The sequence below is a fragment of the Hypanus sabinus genome, chromosome 21 (genome assembly GCF_030144855.1).
Source record: "Hypanus sabinus isolate sHypSab1 chromosome 21, sHypSab1.hap1, whole genome shotgun sequence".
Taxonomy (NCBI): Eukaryota; Metazoa; Chordata; class Chondrichthyes; order Myliobatiformes; family Dasyatidae; genus Hypanus; species Hypanus sabinus.
The window spans coordinates 17,395,180-17,415,772 of NC_082726.1; the positions used below are offsets into that span (position 1 = coordinate 17,395,180).

Here is a 20,593-nt window from a genome sequence, read left to right on the forward strand (position 1 = left end):
GTTTTGTGGCTGTCTGGAGAGGACAGAGTTGTATACTTTGATAATAAATGAACCTTTGAATACCCAATTTCTATGGGTGCACAGTGGAGTGTATTCCAAATGGTTGCATCACCATTTTGGTCTGGAGGCTTCAATGCGAAGGAGGCTGCAGAGCTCTGTAGACTCAGCCAGCTCCATCATGGGCACAAGCTTCAAGCGATAGTGCCTCAGGAAAGCGACATCCATTATTAAAGGCATTTTCTTTCTGGGACATGCCCTCTTTATTACCATCAGGGAGGAGGTGCAAGAGCTTGAAGATGGACATTCAATGTTTTAGTAACAGCTTCTTCCCCTTCTCCATCAGAGTTCTGAACGGTCCATGGACGCACTAGCTCGCTGGTCCTCTTTTGCACTATTTGGTTACTTATTGTAATATATGGTGATCTTTATGTTTTGCACTGTATTGTTGTCATAAAGCAAGAAATTTCACGACACGTGGCTGTGTAAGTAAACCTGAATCTGATTCCTGACCTTACATCAAAGTTATTTGTACCGAAGCTGCAAAAAAATCTCTGGCAGGGTAGAAGTGAATGAGAGGTTGCTGCTCTTCCTATGTGATGTTTGTCCATGTTGGGGTGGTGGTTTTATACACGTCTCCCTTTGCCCATCCTGGTGGAGGAGGACACAGGGTGGTTGGGAGGTGTCGCCTGTGCACTGCCTGACTTCTTGACCTGTCACCATGAAACAACCATCCACAACATGAATTGAAGCCTGAACATAATGCACCCATGCAACCATGTAACCCAGTTGGATAAATAACTGCTTGTTTGATAAAACGTTTGCAAGCCTGTCTGTAAAACGGACAGGATTTGGAAACCTGGGAGCTGCTGAGAAATCACAAGGTAGATATTTTCTGCAACTGATCTGAAAGGGAAAGGTCAACAGTGAACTTCTTCCTGGTCCCATTTCTGGCATTTGTCACAAATCACAGTGGCTCATCCTCGTCTTAGAAAAGATAAATGATCTGCCTCTATGTGATGTAGAGATGAAATGGTCTCCTTGACTTGTGTATCTGAGTGTGTGATCAGTTCTATGTTGGGCACAGCAGATAGATTAGACTGTTTAGTGAAAAGATTCACAGTCCTGGCACCCTCACCTCTCTGGATCTGAAGCTGGTTCTTGGGCAGCAGGTTTGCTGCTCCCTTTGTTTTCTCTGTGGGAAATCACCTGTCAGAGAGAGATTGGAAACTTGGCAGGGAGGCGGTTTTGGTTAACCTACCAGTGCAAGGAAGAAATACTTACATTTTTGTAGCACTTTTCACAAGACATCCCAAACCATGAACAGCCAACTGAAATACTGAAATGAATTGTGACCTAGAAAATGAGCAGCTAATTCAAGCATTGCATGTTCCTTTAACTAGTCAGTTGATGATAATGAACAACGGTTGCCAAATCAGACCGTGACTGAAATGGAAAGTGTGGGAGTGCTCATTAGGTCAGGCAGCATCCGTGGAGAGACAAACAATGAGTGTTTCAATGGTTGTGGAGTAAATACTGACTTGATGCAGGAGGGAATTCAGGGGAAATGGAGCTGTTACTCAACCTGCTTCAATTGGAGAGTGCAGGCAGAGCCTTTGTATTGCAGCTTGTCCAAAAAGCATCAGCAGCACACCCTCAGAATTGCACTGGAAGTTTGGCTGGGACCTTTGACCTGGGAATCAAGCCTTCTGCTTTATGAGTGAAAGTGTCATCCACTGAGCCGCACTGGACGGGTTGCTAAAGAGCATAGACTTGGAAGGAGTGAACACTTGGCAGGTTGGTGTGGTGAGGGAATGTTTGTTTTGTTTAGTTGTTGGGGGGGTTTCACAGGGCAGGATGCTGACTTCCTCCAGCATTTTATCTGTGTTGCCTTGGACTTTCAGCATCTGCATTCAGAAAATCAAATGATTGTGTGTGGAATACTTAAAATCTCTACATAATTCGGACTACTTCAGGATGACTGAACATCTGAAATATGGATCTCAGATAGTATTTTCCTGGAAGAAACCCTTGTGGACTCTGATATAAAAATGACAAATGGTGGAAATATTCAGCAGCATGGGCTCCGAGAGAGAATTCACACTTCAGGTCATTAGCCTGAACTTGCAACTCTTCCCATTCCTCAAGCTTGCCTCCTGTGAAAAGTCATTCATGGACCATTAAATTCCTTGGCTTGGTGCTCTGTTAAGCCACAGCAGTTCAGTAACTGCCTGCACTTTAGAACATGCAACGTAGAACAGCATACTGCAGTATTGGCCCTTTGGTTGACAATGTTGTGCTGGCCTGCATGAATCTACTTCATAATCAATCTAATCCTTCCCTCCCACATAGCCCATAACCCTCCATTTTTCTTACATTCACTCTGTCCTTCCTCACCACTCAAAAAAAATTCCAATTATTCTTATGAAATAGTGTTTGGAGAGTGCTGGAGGACAATTTGTAGTAGTACACACATAAAGGAATTGTCTGTGATCGACCTGTCTCCCTCTCGCTCCTGCAGCTGATGCTGTCTGAATGGCTGGTGGATGTACCAGCTGACCTTGCCGAAGAATGGCTCCTAGTGGTCTGTCCCGTTGGCAAAAGGACTCTCATCATCGCTTCCAAAGTAAGTGTTGGCATTTTCCCAGCCCTATGGATAGATGACCCTCTGAAGATTAAAGATTTAAAGATATGCTTTTCTTTGTCACCTGTGCATTGAAACTTACAGTGAAATGCGTCTTTCGCGTCAACAGCCAACACAGCCGAGGATGTGTTGGTGGTAGTCCAGGAGTGTCACCATGTGTTCGGTGCCAACATAGAATACCCACAGCTTAGTAAACCTAACCGTAACAGAACATCTGGAATGTGAGAGGAAACCAGAGCAGCCAGAGGAAACACACACAGTCACAGGGAGAATGTACAAGCTCTTCACAGACAGCTGTGGGAATCAAACCCCATTTTCTGGCACTTTTTCATGTGTTGACCAGCATGGGTTACCAGTTATGATGTCTGCGGTTGTGAGGGAAAAGGGATGGGGTTGGTGGGGGGGGGAAGGGTATGAGAGTGAAAGAGAGGATGGGAAGCGACAGGGAGAAATATAGTCAGAGTCATACAACTTAGAAATGGGCCATTTGGCCCATCACATCCATGCTGACTGATGGGCACCCATCTATGCTAGTCTCATATTCCCCTAGTCTTCTCTGCCTCATCAATTCAAATACTGCTTTGGATACTTAACTGCTTTCACCACTCTTTCAGCAATCTATTCCACTTTCAGGGTGAAAAAGAGTCCCCTGAGATTCTTTTAGTCTCCTGCTGCTGACCCTACATTTATGTCTCCTAGTTTTATCTACTGCTGAGTTTCCTGCTACACCCTTCATAATTTTATACACCTTAGTTATGTACCTTCTTAACCTCTTCTGCTCCAGGAAAAATGACCCTGCCTCTCCAGTGTCAGCTGAACTGCGCACACCCAGGGAACATTCTGGTGAATCTCATCTGCACCCTCTCCAGTGCTATCTCACCCTTCATATAATGAACAGCACTGCACAGACTAGTCTGGCTGAGATCTGACCAATTTTTATAGAGTTGGAGCGTAATCTCCCTACCTTTGTAGTCAGTGCCCTGACAAATGAAGCCAGTAACCCATATGCCTTCTCAACCACATTATCTACCTTCAAAGCTTTTTAGAGGATTCAGGTTTCCTCTGTTCCTTATAATTCCTTTGGACCTTAGTGTTCATGATGTATATCCTAACCTCAATAATGCTTGCAAAATACATCACCTTGCACTTATCAGGATTAAACTCCATCTATCATTTCTGACACCAAGGGGTGTGAAGGTACATGAGAAGCAGAGGAGAGGGAGAGAATGGGGGTAGATTCAGTGGGAATAAGAGAATGGTGATGCAGTGCTTCAGAGTGAATAGGTTTGTAGATAAGAGCAGTGAAAATGAAGGGCTATGTGTAAGATTGAATTTGGGGTTAGAAAAACAAAAGATTGGGAGATAGATCATAGATGGCTCTTAGTCACAAGGACAAATACTACATGATGTTAAAGCACTTTGGGAAAGTGAAACTTTACACAGTGTTTTAAATGAAAATTTCCTAAGACAGAAATTATAGATATAAGAGGTAAAGTGCAAAGAAATCGATTAGAGACACCATAAGCAAGTTACTACAAGGAAAATGTTTTGATAATAAAAGTCAAAAGCATGTAAGACAATGTATCATGCATTTAAATTCATACAACTGTGTCAACACTTGAGCCATTCTAATGAACCTTATTTTGTCCTCTTCAAAGGATCTTTGATAGAATTGAGTACTTCCTACGTTGTCTTCTGAGAATAGGTATTATATACTATAGAACTGGAGGAGGGAGACATGGGAAAGAGTGGAAGAGGGAACTGGACCAGGGACCATTCCTCCCAGAGAACTATGTCAGTCTTCATTCTATATAGTCATCCAGCACAGTTACTGCTGCGTTGCTTGAGGTTTTGGTTTAACTTTGATGGGAGGGCACCTGCTAACCATTCAGTGGGAAGTTGTTTGGTGATATCTAGAAGTGGCATTATTTAGAAGTCAGACCTTTCAACACTAGAGCTGGGAACAAGGCTGATTAAGTTGTTAATGTTTTTTTTTATCTCCAATCTGTTTTGTTCAGGGGAGCACAGCCGCATACACACGTAGTGGATTCTGTGTGAATAGGTTTCCTTCACTTCTCCCTGGTGGGAATCGGCACAACTCTGCCATAGGCAAAGGTAACGATATGTCAATCATTTGTTTATTAACTTTCTGCAAGTTGTAGAAAGGTAACGGTTAAACAACGTGCTGGCGTAGTAAGGTCAGACACCGCATCATAATTTTAACTTTGGGATGACTGCATTCAACCCATGTGACCAGAGGATTTACAATCTGAAGGGGTCACATGCCTAACTGCCTTTTCCTTGCCTTTCCTCAAAACACCTTAGTTAGTAGAGCAAGTGACTGAGATGACAGTGAGAGAACATTTTGAGACAAATGACCATAATTCTGTGTTCTAAGATAGTTTTGGAGAAAGAGTAGCTGGTAGAAGTGGTTGAAGCAGGTAAACTAATATCATTCAAGAAGCACTTGGAGGAGTGGGACAGAGAGAGTCATGGACAAAATGTAGGAAATTGGGACTAGCTGGGTGGGCACCATGGTCAAAGTGGAGTCATTGGGCCAAAGGCTCTGTATCTGTACTGTATTGCTATATGACTCTAAAATCAGAAAATGCTGGAAATTCTCAGTAGGCTGCCTGTGCAGGAATGTAATCTGAGCTAATGTTTCAACTCAAAAGCCCTTCATCAGAACATAGAGACTAAGAGCAGAGTTGAGTTTCTTTGGGTTCAATTTAGATAGGCACATGAAAAAAAAGGGCTTTCTAGGAAGGAAGGGTTAGATTGATCTTGGGTTAAAAGTTGGCATAGCATTTGTGGGCCAAAGGGCCTGTACTGTGCTACACTGTACTATCATCTACGTGTTCTTTATACTTCCTTTGCTGCTTCATTTTTTAAATGTTTTGATGATCCTGATTTTGGCACTTTCCCTGCCTGCTCTACACTCATCTTTTTTTTAAGAACCTTTTCTTTTTGTCCTTTTGCCATTGTGAAACCATCTGGCAGTCTACTTACTGACTAGAGTGAATAATGTTTTACTTGCAAGCTTTCAGAGCAGTCCTGTCCCCATTGGAAGAACAGTCTTGGTTCAAAGGTACATTTAATGTCAGAGAAATGTGTACAATATATATTCTGAAATAGTTTTTCTTTGCAACCATCCACGAAAACAGAGGAGTGCTGCCAAAGAATGAATGACAGTTAAATCTTTGAACCCTAAAGCCCCCCAGCTCTCCCCTCCCATGCGTAAACAGCACCAAAGCAACAATACCCCCCACTCCACCAGCAAAAATAAGTCCCACCACCAAGCGGTCAAGTGTGCAGCAAAGACACAGTACCCCTAGAATAGTTCACCTCGTATTCGACATACCACAGGCTGTCTCTCTCTTTGATAAGGAAAAAAGAGGTGTCTCCATTTCACAGCGAGAGGGGAGATGTAACAAACAATTAGCTGATTTACGATGTTAAAAGTCTGTTGTGTCGCTTTTTCCGAGCTCTGTGCCCAAAGATCTTGGGTCTCTGGGCACACAGCGAGAGATCTTCTGTCTCCCATGACACACTGATTTCCTGCTGGGACACTGACCTTCGGTCCATCCGTCTCCAGAGCCAAGAGATCCTGGAACTCCAAAGGTGAGCTAATCTCCTAGGCCGCATCCTTGGCATGTCGAACAACGGCCAGTTGTGAAACCCCAAGAGCCAGTGTGTAACTCTGGGTTAGAACCCTGGAAGTGAAAAATAGAGATATTAAAGATGGAAATAGAGCTGTTTCCGATGATGCAAACAAAGGCGTCGTGGTTAGGTGCCATTGTCTTTCCTAAGCTCCTCCTAAGCTGGTGTTGGTGCTACTTATTGTAGTCTGGGGTGGTTTGGTAATTTAAAAGGTAACAAACACAAATAAGAATGGGAACAGAAGAACTCCCCTGCCCCCCCCCCCCCCCCCCCCACTCCCTGAACCTACTCTAAGGCTACGTCCACACTAGACCAGATAAATCTGTAACTGAAGCTTTTTCTCTTCGGCTACATCCACACTAGACTGGATAATTTTGAAAACGCCGGTTTTGCGTAAAAACGATAGGCATCCACACTATGCGTTTTAAAAAATATCTCTGTCCACATTAAAATGGATATTTCAGCGAATCTTCTCCAACTGCACATGCGCAGGACACATCTCCCAAAAACTAGCGACATGTTTGGTGTTGAATCTCACCGTGAAAGTGCTCACTTGTGCAGTTACAGACTAGAAAAACTTAAACACAGACAGCTGTTGGCTGTCGCGCAGGAGGACTTAAAAGTAAAAAAAAGATAGTGGAGTATATGGAGGCAACTGACAGGGAGTTTACAGACAGTATGACCCGGCTGACGACGAACATTGAAAAACTGACGAACTCCGTTGCATTAATAAAGCCCCTTGTTAAATGTATAAAACATGTCTGCATCAGTATTATCTTGTATTTCCATACAATGTTACATTAGGCTGTTACACATCTATTGTCAGAGAAGTACTTGCAAAAATAGGTAAACCACCTTCATACGAGCAAGGACAGAAAACAGGGCAAAGTGAGTATACTTATTTATTCAGTAAGTTATGGGTCAAAGTGTTTGGTGAGTACATTTCTAACTCTCTGGCTTCAGTCTCGTTGCCGTCTGTTCTGAAATTGTTAGGTTGTGTTCAAGAAAACAATGAAATGGCGCACTGCCATCACCATCTGTTCCGGCATGTCATGACAGCGTTTTTAGATTTCTCTGGTTACCCCATCCACAGAAGCCAAGTGGTGTTTTCAAAATTACACACCCTGGAGAGCGTTTCTGAAAAGTTTCGGTTTTGGGGGACGACAACGCCGTTTTAGTGTGGACGGAGGGTAAAAACGAGAGAAAGCTTTGGTTACAGATTTATCCAGTGTAGTGTGGATGTGGCCTTCGTTTTGACTCTCCGTCCACACTGAAACACTGTCATGACGTGCCGGAACAGATGGCGGCATTTCATTGTTTTCTTGAATCAACCCCCCACACAATTTTAGAACAGACGGCAACGAGACTGAAGCCAGAAGATTTAGAAATGCACTCAACAATTACTTTGACCCATAACTTACTGAATAAATAAGTATACTCACTTTGCCCTGTTTTCTGTCCTTGATTGTATGAAGGTGGTTTACCTATTTATGCAAGTACTTCTCTGACAATAGATGTGTAACAGCCTAATGTAACATTGTATGGAAATACAAGATAACACTGATGCAGACATGTTTTATACATTTAACAAGGTGCTTTATTAATGCAACAGAGTTAGTCAGTTTTTCAAGCTGGGTCATACTGCCTGTGAACTCCCTGTCGGTTTCCTCCAGACGCTCCAGTATTTTTTTTTAGTTTTAAGTCCTCCTGCGCGAGAGCCAGCAGCTGTCCGTCGTTTGGCAATTTCATTTTAAGTTTTTCTAGTCTAGGCATGGGCAAACTACGGCCCGCGGGCCATATGCGGCCCGTTAAGCTTTTTAATCCGGCCCGCAGAACTTGATGAAATTATATTAATAACCTTGTTAACGTTTTTTCCCAGCAGTTCTGGCGTTTTCCCAATAGATAACGCACTCTATATACATTGACCTTTGTTGAGGTGCAGCGTATTACTCCACATTTGCGCTTTACTTTGTGACCTTGTGGCGACCCATTTCCTGGCACATCCGAACCGGCTCACAATTAGCCAGCGTTCCGGCTAAGGGAGATAGCCTGCGGGGATTTGCGAGCACAGAGCTCCGCATACTGGCGCGCTCTCACTGTTCTGTCATTGTGCGGGTCGTTGTTGAGTTTTGGCACAGGGGACAATTGAATAAGAAGGAGCAGGACAAGTAGACCTGCATCTCCTACTGTTTTTGAAATAAAGACAGGAGGAGAGTGATGATGATAATATCTTGAAGGATAACAGAATTTTCAGTGCTTTAAAATAATAACTGTTACTATTAAAAAAAGCTGTATTTTATTCATTTAATTTTCAGTGTTTTAAAAGTCATTTCAATAAATAGCTAAATACCATGGGACTTCAAAGACAGATATTTTGTTGTAATGCATTTGTTCATTTTCAATTGAAATTAAAGCACATGTTTTCTACATATCCCATGATATTTTGTTTTCTCTTATGAGGTGTATTACCAAAACACTCCGTCCATCTGCTCCTGGTCCGGCCCCGCTGTCAAATTTTAGAACCCTTTGTGGCCTTCAAGTCAAAAAGTTTGCCCACCCCTGTTCTAGTCTGTAACTGGACAAATGCTTGGCAAGATTCGACCTCAAACATGTCGCTTGTTTTCTGTAGATATGTCCTGTGCATGCCCAGTAGGAGGAGATTCGCCCAAATATCCATTTTAATTTAGTGGACGGAGGTATTTTCAAAAACGCTTGGCATGGATACCTATCGTTTTTATGCAAAACCAGCGTTTTCAAAATTATCTGGCCTAGTGTGGATGTAGGCTAATATAAACTGATATATACAGCATGGAATTGGCGCACTCCCGCAATCTGCTGATGTGCCTTTGCAGTCTCTTTGTATTAGGGCTACTGTTATTGGAGGCAAACTTGGATACATATCACCGTCCTATCATCCAAGCTGTAAATGAGATAATAAACAGCTGAGACGTGGTGATCCTTATGGTAACCTACTAATATCAGATTACCAACATGAGAATGACTCATTAACTTATGTAATTTTGGATGACTATATACTTCTAAAATGTTAAGTTGTTTATAAATATGTTAATTTACCATTTACTTATCATGCTTTTATTTTGTGTGACTTCTTAATGTATTGAAAATCCAGGCACACACTATATACACTGGTGTTCCTTGATCTAACCTACAAGTTACATACTCAATTCTAAGTTCGTCAAAACAAATCTTAAGATTTTTCTAGGCACGTCTTTTCCACTGGATGTAGTTGTGATGATTTAGGTAACTATAGTTTTTTTAAAGTTAGGTTGAGGCAGGTGTGTTAGCAACATATAAAAAGGATCATGAATAGGTACATGAATAAGAAAGGTTTAGAAGGATATGGATCAGATGTGAGCAAAAGAGACTAACTTACATGGGAATCTTGGACTGATCAGGCGAAAGGGCTTGTTTCTGTGTTTTATGACTATTTGGCTGCCTCTAATTTTTTGCATTTGAGTCCCGGATTACAAGATTATTGAAAACACACTTAATCAAGTTGTAATCAGCAGATTGGACAGCATGGAGATCTGACTTTACCTGAAACAGGCAGCTCTTCACTTTGTAAACACATTTGACTTTGGTTAAGTAGGAAAATTAAACCCCTGGGTGTCCTTGATGGTTAGGTCTCGTAGTTTGAGCTTTACGTGTACCCTGGATTGAAGTAATTGATTTAAGAGACTTGTAATTGAATGGTTTTGACTGTTTTCATATATTTTTTGCTCTAATTTTTGCATCTCCTTTCTTCAGATTACACCATTCTGGACTGTATTTATAGTGATGTGGAGAGAACATTCTTTGTGTTGGACGTGATGTGTTGGAGAGGCCATCCTGTCTATGATTGTCAGGTCTGTATGAAGACACAAAACTTAAAGCATTTGCTCTCAATGTGCAAAGTAATACCTTTTTTGTAGAAATTCATGCATTATTGATCTGAAGTTCTCAGAATTTGTTCAGGAATCACTGTTCAAAGTCAAGTTTATTATCAGATGGAAAAGTACATGAATGCACATGTGCAATGAAAAACTTCCTTGAAGCAGCACCACAAATAAAGCATCATGTAAGCAACATGCATAAAAAAAACACATAAATTAAACAAATTCTACACAATGCTAAACTGTGATAATTAGAGTTTTGCGAGTTGGTTCAAGAACAAAATGGTTGAGGGGAAGCAACTGTTCTTGAACCCAGTGGTGTGGACTTCAGGCTTTTGTATCTGCTGCTTAATGATGGCTGTGAGAAGATGGCATGGCCCAGATGGTGGGGATCTTAAATGATGGATGAAACTTAGATGTAGATGAGGCTATAATTAAAAGTGAGAGTGCTTGCAAACAAATTTTTTTGTCATTAATTTGTTGGATTTGGAGCTTGGCTCCATTAATTTAAGGCTTCAATTCTGAGTTAGAAGGCCGTTGTTTGGAACTCCAGCACAAATGAGCATTGGAAGAGATTTGGCATGACAAATATGAGTGTGCTGGAGATGTCATTAAGTTCCCATGACACTATTCCACCACAAGCAGGGAAGTTATCCTGGAGTTCTGGCCAATATATCTCAATCAACATCACTAAAAGCTTTGCTTTGGTTATTTAGGGACTTTGACCTATAAATTTGACACAAGTATTCAGGGGAAAGAAACTGACTGTTCAAAAACTAATTTTGGAATCTGATAATGTGATCATGTGATAACATAAATTCTAGTGATTCAACTTCCCTAATGGGTTTTCTGTTTAAAAACAGACAGAATTCAGATTTTTCTGGCTTCAATCAAAATTGCAGGAGGAAGGTGAGAAGCTGTCAGCGATAGCGACTCAGAATCCAGTAAGTTCACTTTCTTGAGTAGCAAGGTTTGCATATTCTGTTAAGCATGGATGGTTTATTTACTTGTGTGGTGGTCTGTAATAAACTAATGTCAGTTATTTCCGGGCACAGTGTAGTACATCGCAGTCTCTTTGCACCACTGGCCTGGAACAATCTCATTATAAAATAACTTTGTACTGATTAAGTCACAAATCCATAATGGTAAAAGTTCTGCAGTCTTAGTCAAAACTTTCCATGGGGCAATCAGAAACAGGTTTATTATCACTGACTTGTGACATGAAATTTGTTGTTGTTGTGCCAACAGTATAGTGCAAGGCTTAAAAAATTACTTTTAAATTACAATAAGAAATAAACAAAGATGAATAGTGAGGTGGTATTCATGGGTTCATGAATTGTTCAGAAATCTGATGGCAGAAGAAAAGAAGCTGTTCCTAAAACATTGAGTGTGCATCTTCAGTCTCCTGTACCTCCTCCCTGATGATAGTAATGAGAAGCGGGCTTGTCCCGGATATCCCAGATGGTGAGGGGTCTTCATGAATGAATGCTGTCTTTTGAAGATGTCCTTGATGGTATTGGGTTTGTAAGTAATCATCTTAATGAGGTACAGGTGGCTTTGTTTGTTGGAAGATTAGATCTGCTGAGAAAGCATTGAGCGACCTTCTGCCTAGGCTTCCTATACTTGCATGGTGTAATTATTGGAGATGATGTAGTTCCATACTGGTTTTGTTTAGCCAGGGAGCAATGAAAAACATAGATATCTAAATTGATAATGGAACTTGCCTTTTATTTCAAAGGAGTTGGGCTACAGCAGTGAAGAAATGATCCTCTGTTGGTTTTGGGACCTGCTGGAAACTTGTTTGTGAGAAGTGATCAGTTTCGACCTCTAAACATAAGTGTATATTGGGCTTGATGTGGATGCATTCCAGATAATTCCAAGGCTCTGATGATTAAATGAGATATCCTGCATAAAGTTAAGCCTTCAGCACTTGCTGAAGGTGTGCGTAACTGCAACAGGATTTCCTACTCCTCTGCTGCATCTCCCTCCTGGTGAGGCCATGCACTTTTGGTCTTCTGAATTGGTGATATGTCTACTAAGTAGCTGCAAGAAGTCTACTTTTCCAGCTGACATGTCTTATGTCACCTGTCTGAACTTGTAATGCTTAAAATCAGCAAGAACTTGCCCTGCCTTTCCATATAGCCAGGGAGAACACTTAGAACATGATCCCCAATGCATTTTAAGTAAACGGTAGGATATGGAATGCGACCCTACGTTTTGAGTTTAAAGGGAAAGAAATAAATTACATTTTAAATCTGTCATGAATCTGGCTATTTTTTTCCCTTCCACTTGGAATCCTACTTATTATTTCACTTGGAGAAGCAATTACATTAAAAAATGTAAACAAGGTTTGTTTCTAACATGAAATAAATCTTGGGTATTTATGTATTTGATTCTGAGAGGCAGCTGATAGTGACTGACTTTGGCTCTGGTAAATATTTTGCCCTCCCCTCCCACCCCCAGTCCTTGTGCACTGACTGATGTCTCTCAGTAGGACACACACGGTTTACAGTGAGTTCCTGCCCTACCTAGCTGAGTCTTCGATCTAGTTGTTGCTTTGGGCATGGACTTTCATTGACCTGAACTGCGAGTAAGTTTTTCCGAACGCTTGCTGGCTTTGATTGATGGTGTAAGGATTTCTGCAGCTACATTAAACTGCCTCTTGGGTCAAAAATCATTGTTCTTATTCCTGTCATGGGGAAATTTTTGAGACAGATAAAACCTGGGTCAATATTTTCTTACATTATCTGGAGAATTAATGATTGTTTGCTGCATTGTTCCATGAGTTTTGGGCCTTGGAAGTAACATGCTCATTTATGGTTATATGGTTGTGGGTGGAACTTCTGTATTTCCCTCCTGTTCCGTTATTCACCCTTTACTGCCCTGGCTCTTAGACATCCTCTGGCTCAAAAGAATATTTCCAAACAGTGACTGATGTTGGAGAGGTTTCAGGAATGTTTCTTCCACTTCTGCAGCTTCCCTGATTTATTTTTCTGGTACTGCAAAGTTGCCCCTCACAGCCCTTCCTGAGCTCGCTGTGTGATTGTGTCCCTGAAACACACCAAGGTACCGGTCTGAACTCACACTCCAGGTTTTAAAGCAAAAAAATTTCCCAATTCTAATCTGTGGCTGGATGCTTTACAGAAGAGAAGGGCTGTTCAGTACTGATAATCGACGTATCCAGCTTCAAGCTGTGTCTGTGAGCAGCTGTATGCTGAGACTGTTGTGAATTTCAGTTGCAGAACGTGGAGAGAACATTTGCTGTCTGTGATCTGATGCAGATTAAAGCCCCCTTGCTTCTCACTGTCGAGATGAAGTGTATTGTCGTATCCACATGTTTGCAACGGTGCCAAGAAATTCTTACATGCAGCAGCATCACAGGCACATAGCATCACACAGCACACGTAAAGTACAAACTATCAACATAAATTATGCAAGAAACGACCCAATTAGAACAAAAAAAAACACAATGCCAAATGGTTATAGTGTTGCTATACTGGAGGCATAAGAGATTTTGCAGATGCTGGCAATCTTGAGTAACACCCACAAAACGTGGAGGAATTCAGCAGGTCAGGCAGCATCTGTGGAAGGGAATAAACAATCTACATTTCAGACTGAGCCCCTTCATTAGGACTGGAAAGGAATGGGACAGAAGCCGGAATAAGAAGGTGGGCAAAGAGTACAATCTGGCAGGTGATACGTGAAGCCAGGAAAGGGGGGAGGTGGGTGGCTGGGGGGAGGGGGATGATGTAAGAAGCTGGGAGGTGATAGGTAGAAGAGGTAAAGGGCTGAAGAAGAAGGAATCTAATAAGAGAGGACCGTGGACTTGGGAATAAAGGGAAAGAGGAGATGAACTCCTCCTTCTTGATTAGTTTTGTGCAGTTTTGTTCAAGAACCAAATGGCTAAAGGGAATACAATATGTATTTCAACAGCCATCACTCCAAATACTTTCGGAATCAGGTTTATTATCATTCATACATGCTATGAAATTTGTTATTTTGCAGCAGTACAGTGCAAGACATAAAAAGTTATTATGTTACAAAAATGAGTAGTGCAAAAGGTGGAGAATGAGGTAGTGTTTGTTGGTTTCTGGACCATTCAGAAATCTGACGGCAGAGGGGAAGAAGCTGTTCTTAAACCGTTGAATGAGGGTCTTCAGGCACCCTGATGATAGTATCGTGAACCATGTCCCGGATGGTGAGGGTCGTTAATGATGGATGCCATCTTGTGAAGTTGTTCTTGATGGCAAGGATTCCCCGTGATGGAGCTGGCTGAGTCTGCACTTACTTGTGATCGTGATTATCGGCTCTCAGACATGCACAGTAAGTGGTCATCATGCTGTCTTGTTTAACTCAATGTTGTATCAGATCAGTAACCATAAAAGTGCTTCATTTGTGGTGAGGCATTCTGAAATGATTTGGGAAATGTTTTCACTGAGTAGCTCACTTACTTGACCAGAACATGGCAGAATACCCTCTGCAGTTCTCTCACTTTCTCTCCGACATTGCATCTTAATCACGGGGTGTTATCGTCAGCTGCTGAGGAATGTGCATGTCAAATATCATCATCAATGTGTGATAAATACTCCTTTAGAAAGAATTGAGCACTCCTTCATTCAATTGGAACTTGGCTTCCCAACAGCTCATTTGGAAATCATTCAGCTCAGAGGCTGTGTCTTTGTTCCCTGTTCTGTTCAAGGTCTGCTGTCATGGGTCAGTTGGCCTGGGTTAGTGAGGTGGTGAAATCATCTCCTCCATCAGCACTGGAGTGACCTGCAGTGTAGGGTAACAAAGAATAAGCTGGAGGAACTTAGCAAGTCGGGCAGCATCTGTGGAGAGAAATGGACCATTGATGATTCGGGCCAAGACCCTTCATCTGGACTGAAGTGGGTAGTATGAAAAGGGGAAGAGTGGAGCAAGAGCTGGGAAGTGATAGTTAGAACCAGATATGGAGGGAAAGTGGAATTAACGACAAAGGTGGAGGCAACAAAGGGCTGTAGGTGATGGAATCTGACAAGGAAAGTGTTATATTTTTGCTAAGCAAGAACTACAACTGAGTATTATAATTAAACATTATTACTGAGTTACATTAGTACTGGTATACGCTGGGCAACTTACAGTGCGGGAGCTATGAACCGGGCTGGCCGGGAGAAAGGACGTGCAGTCTCGAAAGCCCATGCCCAAAGGAGAGTCCTCTGTGTGTGGGAGGCCCAATTGATTCACTGTGCAATTGATCAGTCGCTTGTGCATGCAACACCTCCTCATGCGTTCAATTGATCTGATATAGTGCATCCCCTCCCCCCCCCCCATTCCCATGGATGGAAATCACAGAGGAAAGGAATAATTGAGGTAAACTGAGAAAAATGGTGAAATGTCTATCCCGCTTGGCAGCAGTCAGTGCACCCTTGTGGACCGCCACAGGAGGTAGGGTCTGCTTCTCTCTCTGTTTAGCTGATGTGGAGGGCAGAAGACTTCTCTTGATAAACCATTCATTGGTTCATCTGCTGAGACATTGGCTTCATCAGCAGAGGATTCTTCTGTGTGTTCCCTGTCGGTGGTGTGTTCAGTGCCTTGAAAATGGATTCCATACTCCCTCAACCCTTTGCTCACATTAATGAGTATTACAACCAGGAATTTTGTTCAATTTGACTGAGAATTTTTATATATGCTTCACATGTTCCTTTTTTAAAGTAGAGCCCAAACAAACAGGGAAAATTGTCAAGCATGAAAAAGTATAAACTCAAAAACTGAAATATCAGCAGTTCAAAAGTATTCATCCCACTTTTTCAGTACTTAGTTGAACCACCTCTTGCAGGTATTTACAGCCAGTAATCTTTATGGATAAGTCTCTATTAGCTTTGTACAACATGATGGAACAAGATTTGTCCATTCCTCTCTGCAAAGTTGCACAAGCTGTGCCTGGTTAGTTGGAGAGCCGCAGTGAACAGCAATCTTGAAGTCGAGCCAGAGATGTTCGATTGGTTAAAGTCAGGACTCTGACTGGGCCACTCAAAGGCATCAACTTTCTTCATTTGAAGCCACTCCATGGTTGCTCTGGCAGTATGCTTTGGATCGTTGTCCTGCTGAAAGACAATCTTCCTCTCCAGTTTAAGCATTCTGGCAGAGTCTAACAGCTTTTTATTCAGGATCTTGATGCATTCATTCTAGCAGCATTCATCTTCCCATCAATCGTGCCAGATCTCCAGTCTTTACTGCTGAGAAAGCATCCCCATCGCATGATGCTACCTCCACCATACTTTACAGTAGGGATGGTGTTGCCTGGTTGATGTCCCACACGTACCACTAAAAGAAACATATCCTTGCCCATAAAGACTTTGCAAAGCTTCACTTAGAAGATACCGTAAAGATGTGGAAAAAGGTCTTATGGTTGGATGAGACTTTTTGGCAGTATAGCCGGCCCTCCTTATCCACGGATTCCGCATGCGCGGATTCAACCAACTGTGGATCGGGAAAACCAGGAAGTTCTTTCTCCAGCACTCATTGTTTGAGCATGTACAGACTATTTTTTCTTGTCATTATTCCCTAAACAATACAGTATAACAACTATTAGGTATTATAAGTAATACTATTATACTATAATAGTATAATACTGTTACTTACAATACCTAATATAATACTATTATATTAGGTATTGTAAGTAATCTAGAGATGATTTAAAAGTACAGGCAGTCCCTGGGTTATGAACAAGTTCTGGTCCTGAGTCCGTCTTTAAGTTGGGTTTGAAGTCGGAACAGATACATCCTGTATTATTTAGCGTCAGTTAGTCAAATGTTTTTCTTAGTATATAGTACATATTTTACCTTTCTATGCATATAAAACAAGAAACATACGTTGCTTAATAATAATTGCAGCTTTTATCGAGGCAGAACCTTTCACATGCTCCATTAAAATTGTTCCGATCATTCACTAACTGTAGCCTAACGCTTTTCCAATGACCGATGGCATTTCACTTCTTTCTGATCGCTTTATTACTTCCACCTTATTTTCAATTGTGATCGTGATTATTTTCGTGAACAGAAACACAGAGCTGCACTGCCAGGTCCTAATGTCCGTCACACTGGGCATATTAAATAAAGTCCGGGGTTCCGCTAGGTCCTAAAGACCACCGCACTAGGTCAGGTTAAATAAGGGACTTGAGCATCCGCGTTTTTTGGTATCCGTTGGGGGGGCGGTCTCGGAACCAATCCCCCGCAGATAAGGAGGGCCGACTGTACATCTAAAACTGCACATCAGCCAGATAACGCCATCCCTACTGTAAAGTTTGATAAGGGTAGCATCATTTATGATCACAATGTCACCTGACAATTTGTCCATTATCAGCTCAAGTTCTGTGACTTGACCTTGACAATGCCGGATGACAGCTGGTAGCCCGTTTTCTTCCTCTGAGACTTTGTCTCTGGCACCAAAGATTCACAGTCTGGTGTGTATATCATATTTTTGTTTCATGGTTTCTTGCTTGCTGCAAATTTGTTCCTTTATTGGCTGGCTTTCGGAGATCTGCTGTCTGTAGTCAGTTAAGTTCTTCTACCTTTGGGTCCACTACATACGGCACTGGGAATCTTTTGTACAACTCTGATTGGCAGTTCTCCTTAAACCTGAACTCAGCCTTTGGACCATGTTGAGTTTAGATTTAATCCAAAGGCATCAGCTGGTGCTTTTGTGATATAAAATTCAGTATGGGGTTCTTCCCAACATGGTTGACGCCTGACAGCACTGATGTTGTCTTTTTAATCCAGTTTTTACCCAGAAAATTAGGGCTTTGGCCTCCCCTGACCACGTGCGTGGGTAAGTGAAATAGGTCTCCTAGGTGAATCACATCTGTCGTAAAGACACCATGAACATCCATGCTATCCCCAGTGTAGCTATGGAACACCGAGCTTTGCGGTCGTAATTGTGGAATCTGGCATAAGGATAATTTGCTTACCAAGATGACGACTGACCCTGTGTCCAGCTAAAATGTCATCAGCTGGTTGTCCACTGTGAGTATAATGAAATAAGGATGCTAGTTTCATTGGCTCATGTCATCGGTTTGGAAAATAGTGCCCTCTTCTTTGCTCTGGCCATTTCCTTGATTGGAGTCAGTGGTTGAATTCTACCGTTTTCTCATGGCCTAGTGAAGCACACCTTCTCGAGGTGTTCTACCTTTTGACAAAACTTTTGACTGTCTTTTGATGCTTGCATTTGGACCATTGAACATCACTTTCTCCACAGTGATGACATCTCTGTGGAGACTGTTGGCTATGAATTGGTTTCCGCTAGCAAACATTAATGTTTTTGTCTGGGGTCTGAATCTGTGTAAGGCCTCTATTGACTGCCTCCCAGTAGTGAGTTGCAGAGCATGCTTTATCCCAGGGCAAATCACGCTTTTTGGACAAGAGGCTCTCCTGTGTGTTCTCCCATTTTGGACTCCACCAATCTATGCTTGAACAAGTATCACTTCTTCGAATTTACTCGAGGGAATATCTTTGTACTGCACTGTCAATCTAGTGATGATATCATCTACATTCTTATCAGAGGTCTGTTGCAGCTGTGAGAACTTGAAGCGTGCCATAAAGACATTGTCCAGCATCTCCTGAACACTGTCCAAAGCCTCCAGCATGCCTGTCAGTTCAGATTCATTCTGTAGATGTAGAGGATCGAAGTATTTCTGCCTGAGTTCTCCCATGTACAATAGGAGCAGTTTGAGTTTCATTGCTTCGTCCAGTTTTACAACTGGTGTTAGAATTGGTGGTCCAGGAAGGTTGTCTTTCATTGCAGCCAGGTTCCAGGGGTTGGATTTGTCATAGCTGCGGCTCAAAATGGATTGGGTACTTGGAGTAAAGTGACGGTACTTGTTTTGATCCTCAGAGCCAAAATAATACTTATCCATAGAGGAAGAATGACACTGGAGTAAAATAATTAAATGTTTTTACTGAGTCATGTTAGTAATGATACATGTGTGCAATGTACAGAGTGGGAGCCACAAACCAAGCTTGCTGAGACAAAAGGCATGTGCACTTGAAATCCGTGCCCAAAAGAAGTCCTCTGTGCAAAAGAAGCCCAATCAATTCACCTCATTCTTGCATTCGTTCTGATAAAGTATAGAAAGGAAGGTGGAGCTTGGAACCAGATAAGGGAAGTGGGACAGCAAGCAAGAACAGTAGTGAGAGGGGACCCGGTGAGGTGTGTGAGTGATATATTGTAGGTGTAATATGAACATCGAGTGCTGCTGCTCTCTGTGTGTATTCCCTCTGAGTTTCCCACTAACCTGTACAAATGGACTCAATTATTTTTACAGAGTTTATGCTACTACATAATGAAACTGAGATACTGGAAGCTGAGGTTGGACTCGGAGATGGAATGAATCAAATCATCAAAATCTTTGCCAATAGCAACCCATTCTTTCAAAATAACGGCAAAAATCAAATCAAAATAATATCTTAACTAAAACCTGAGAATCCTGAAAGTACTCGGCAGAGAAGGACAGGTTTAACTTTTAGGTTGGTGATTTGTTATTGGAAGTTCTGCAGGGCTGTTGATCTGAAATACGACCTTTACCTCTCCCTACAGATTCTGCTTGACCTGCTGAATAGTCCCACCACGAACTGCTTTTATAACAGTAAAACCTGTTGTAATGCCTCTGCCCCTCCCTTCTCACCATATGTCAATGGTCAGATGGATGTAACAAGGCTCCTTTGTTGCTGGAGGTGGCTGGGGCCAAGACTTATTATTGCCCACTGTTACCTTGACAGGACTGGCTAAGCCAGCGCCAAAATGAACCAACAATAGGCATTCACATTTGCTTCCAGTGTCATTCAAGATATAAATTGGCTTCACTTTCTGTTGTATTTGATGTTGTTCAGTTTGATTCCTGCAACCTACAGGCCTGGTGGTGCCCATCCCTCTCCAGGTCAGACCACAGCCGATGTCCTCCAAATCAGTGGCTTACCCTGCTTTGAACACGTGGCCGTTGTAGTACTTTGAGGAAAGACAACGAGATCCTTCGCCCAGTGGTGCCATGTTAACACCACCCCCTCATGTTGTTTAGCCCACCAACTGAAGCAGTGTTCCACTTGGTGGCAGACATGAGAGATTTAGGAGGTGGATGGGGATCAGTGATGCCAGTCTACCCTACTAGCTAGAGTGCAGCTGCCAGACATCAAAGGTGCTACCTCTTTCCAGAGCATCCTACACCCTGTTGGTACTACCAGTTGCTACACTGTCAGTTTTCCATTGTTGTTTATGGCTTTTGAACCAGAATCACACTAAGTACTCTTATACAGTGTCAAAGTAACTCTCTCTTCTATTCACAGTTCAAATTTGTGGGCCTGCCAAATGCGCTGTGCACACCAGAAGCTGTTCGTCAGGCGTTAGCTACAGATTATCCCTTTGAGGTAAC

General features: G+C 42.2%; 1 protein-coding gene across 3 annotated transcripts in view; it reads left to right on the top strand.

Moving 5' to 3' along the window:
* snupn (snurportin 1) overlaps positions 1-20,593 on the top strand; it is a 49,138-nt gene that overhangs the window by 22,315 nt on the left and 6,230 nt on the right. For all 3 annotated transcript variants that reach the window (XM_059946063.1, XM_059946064.1, XM_059946065.1), the window contains 5 exons: positions 2,519-2,623; positions 4,660-4,756; positions 10,070-10,167; positions 11,058-11,138; positions 20,508-20,588. In XM_059946063.1, the coding sequence (XP_059802046.1) occupies positions 2,519-2,623; positions 4,660-4,756; positions 10,070-10,167; positions 11,058-11,138; positions 20,508-20,588 (462 nt within the window). The remainder of the gene's footprint in view (positions 1-2,518; positions 2,624-4,659; positions 4,757-10,069; positions 10,168-11,057; positions 11,139-20,507; positions 20,589-20,593) is intronic.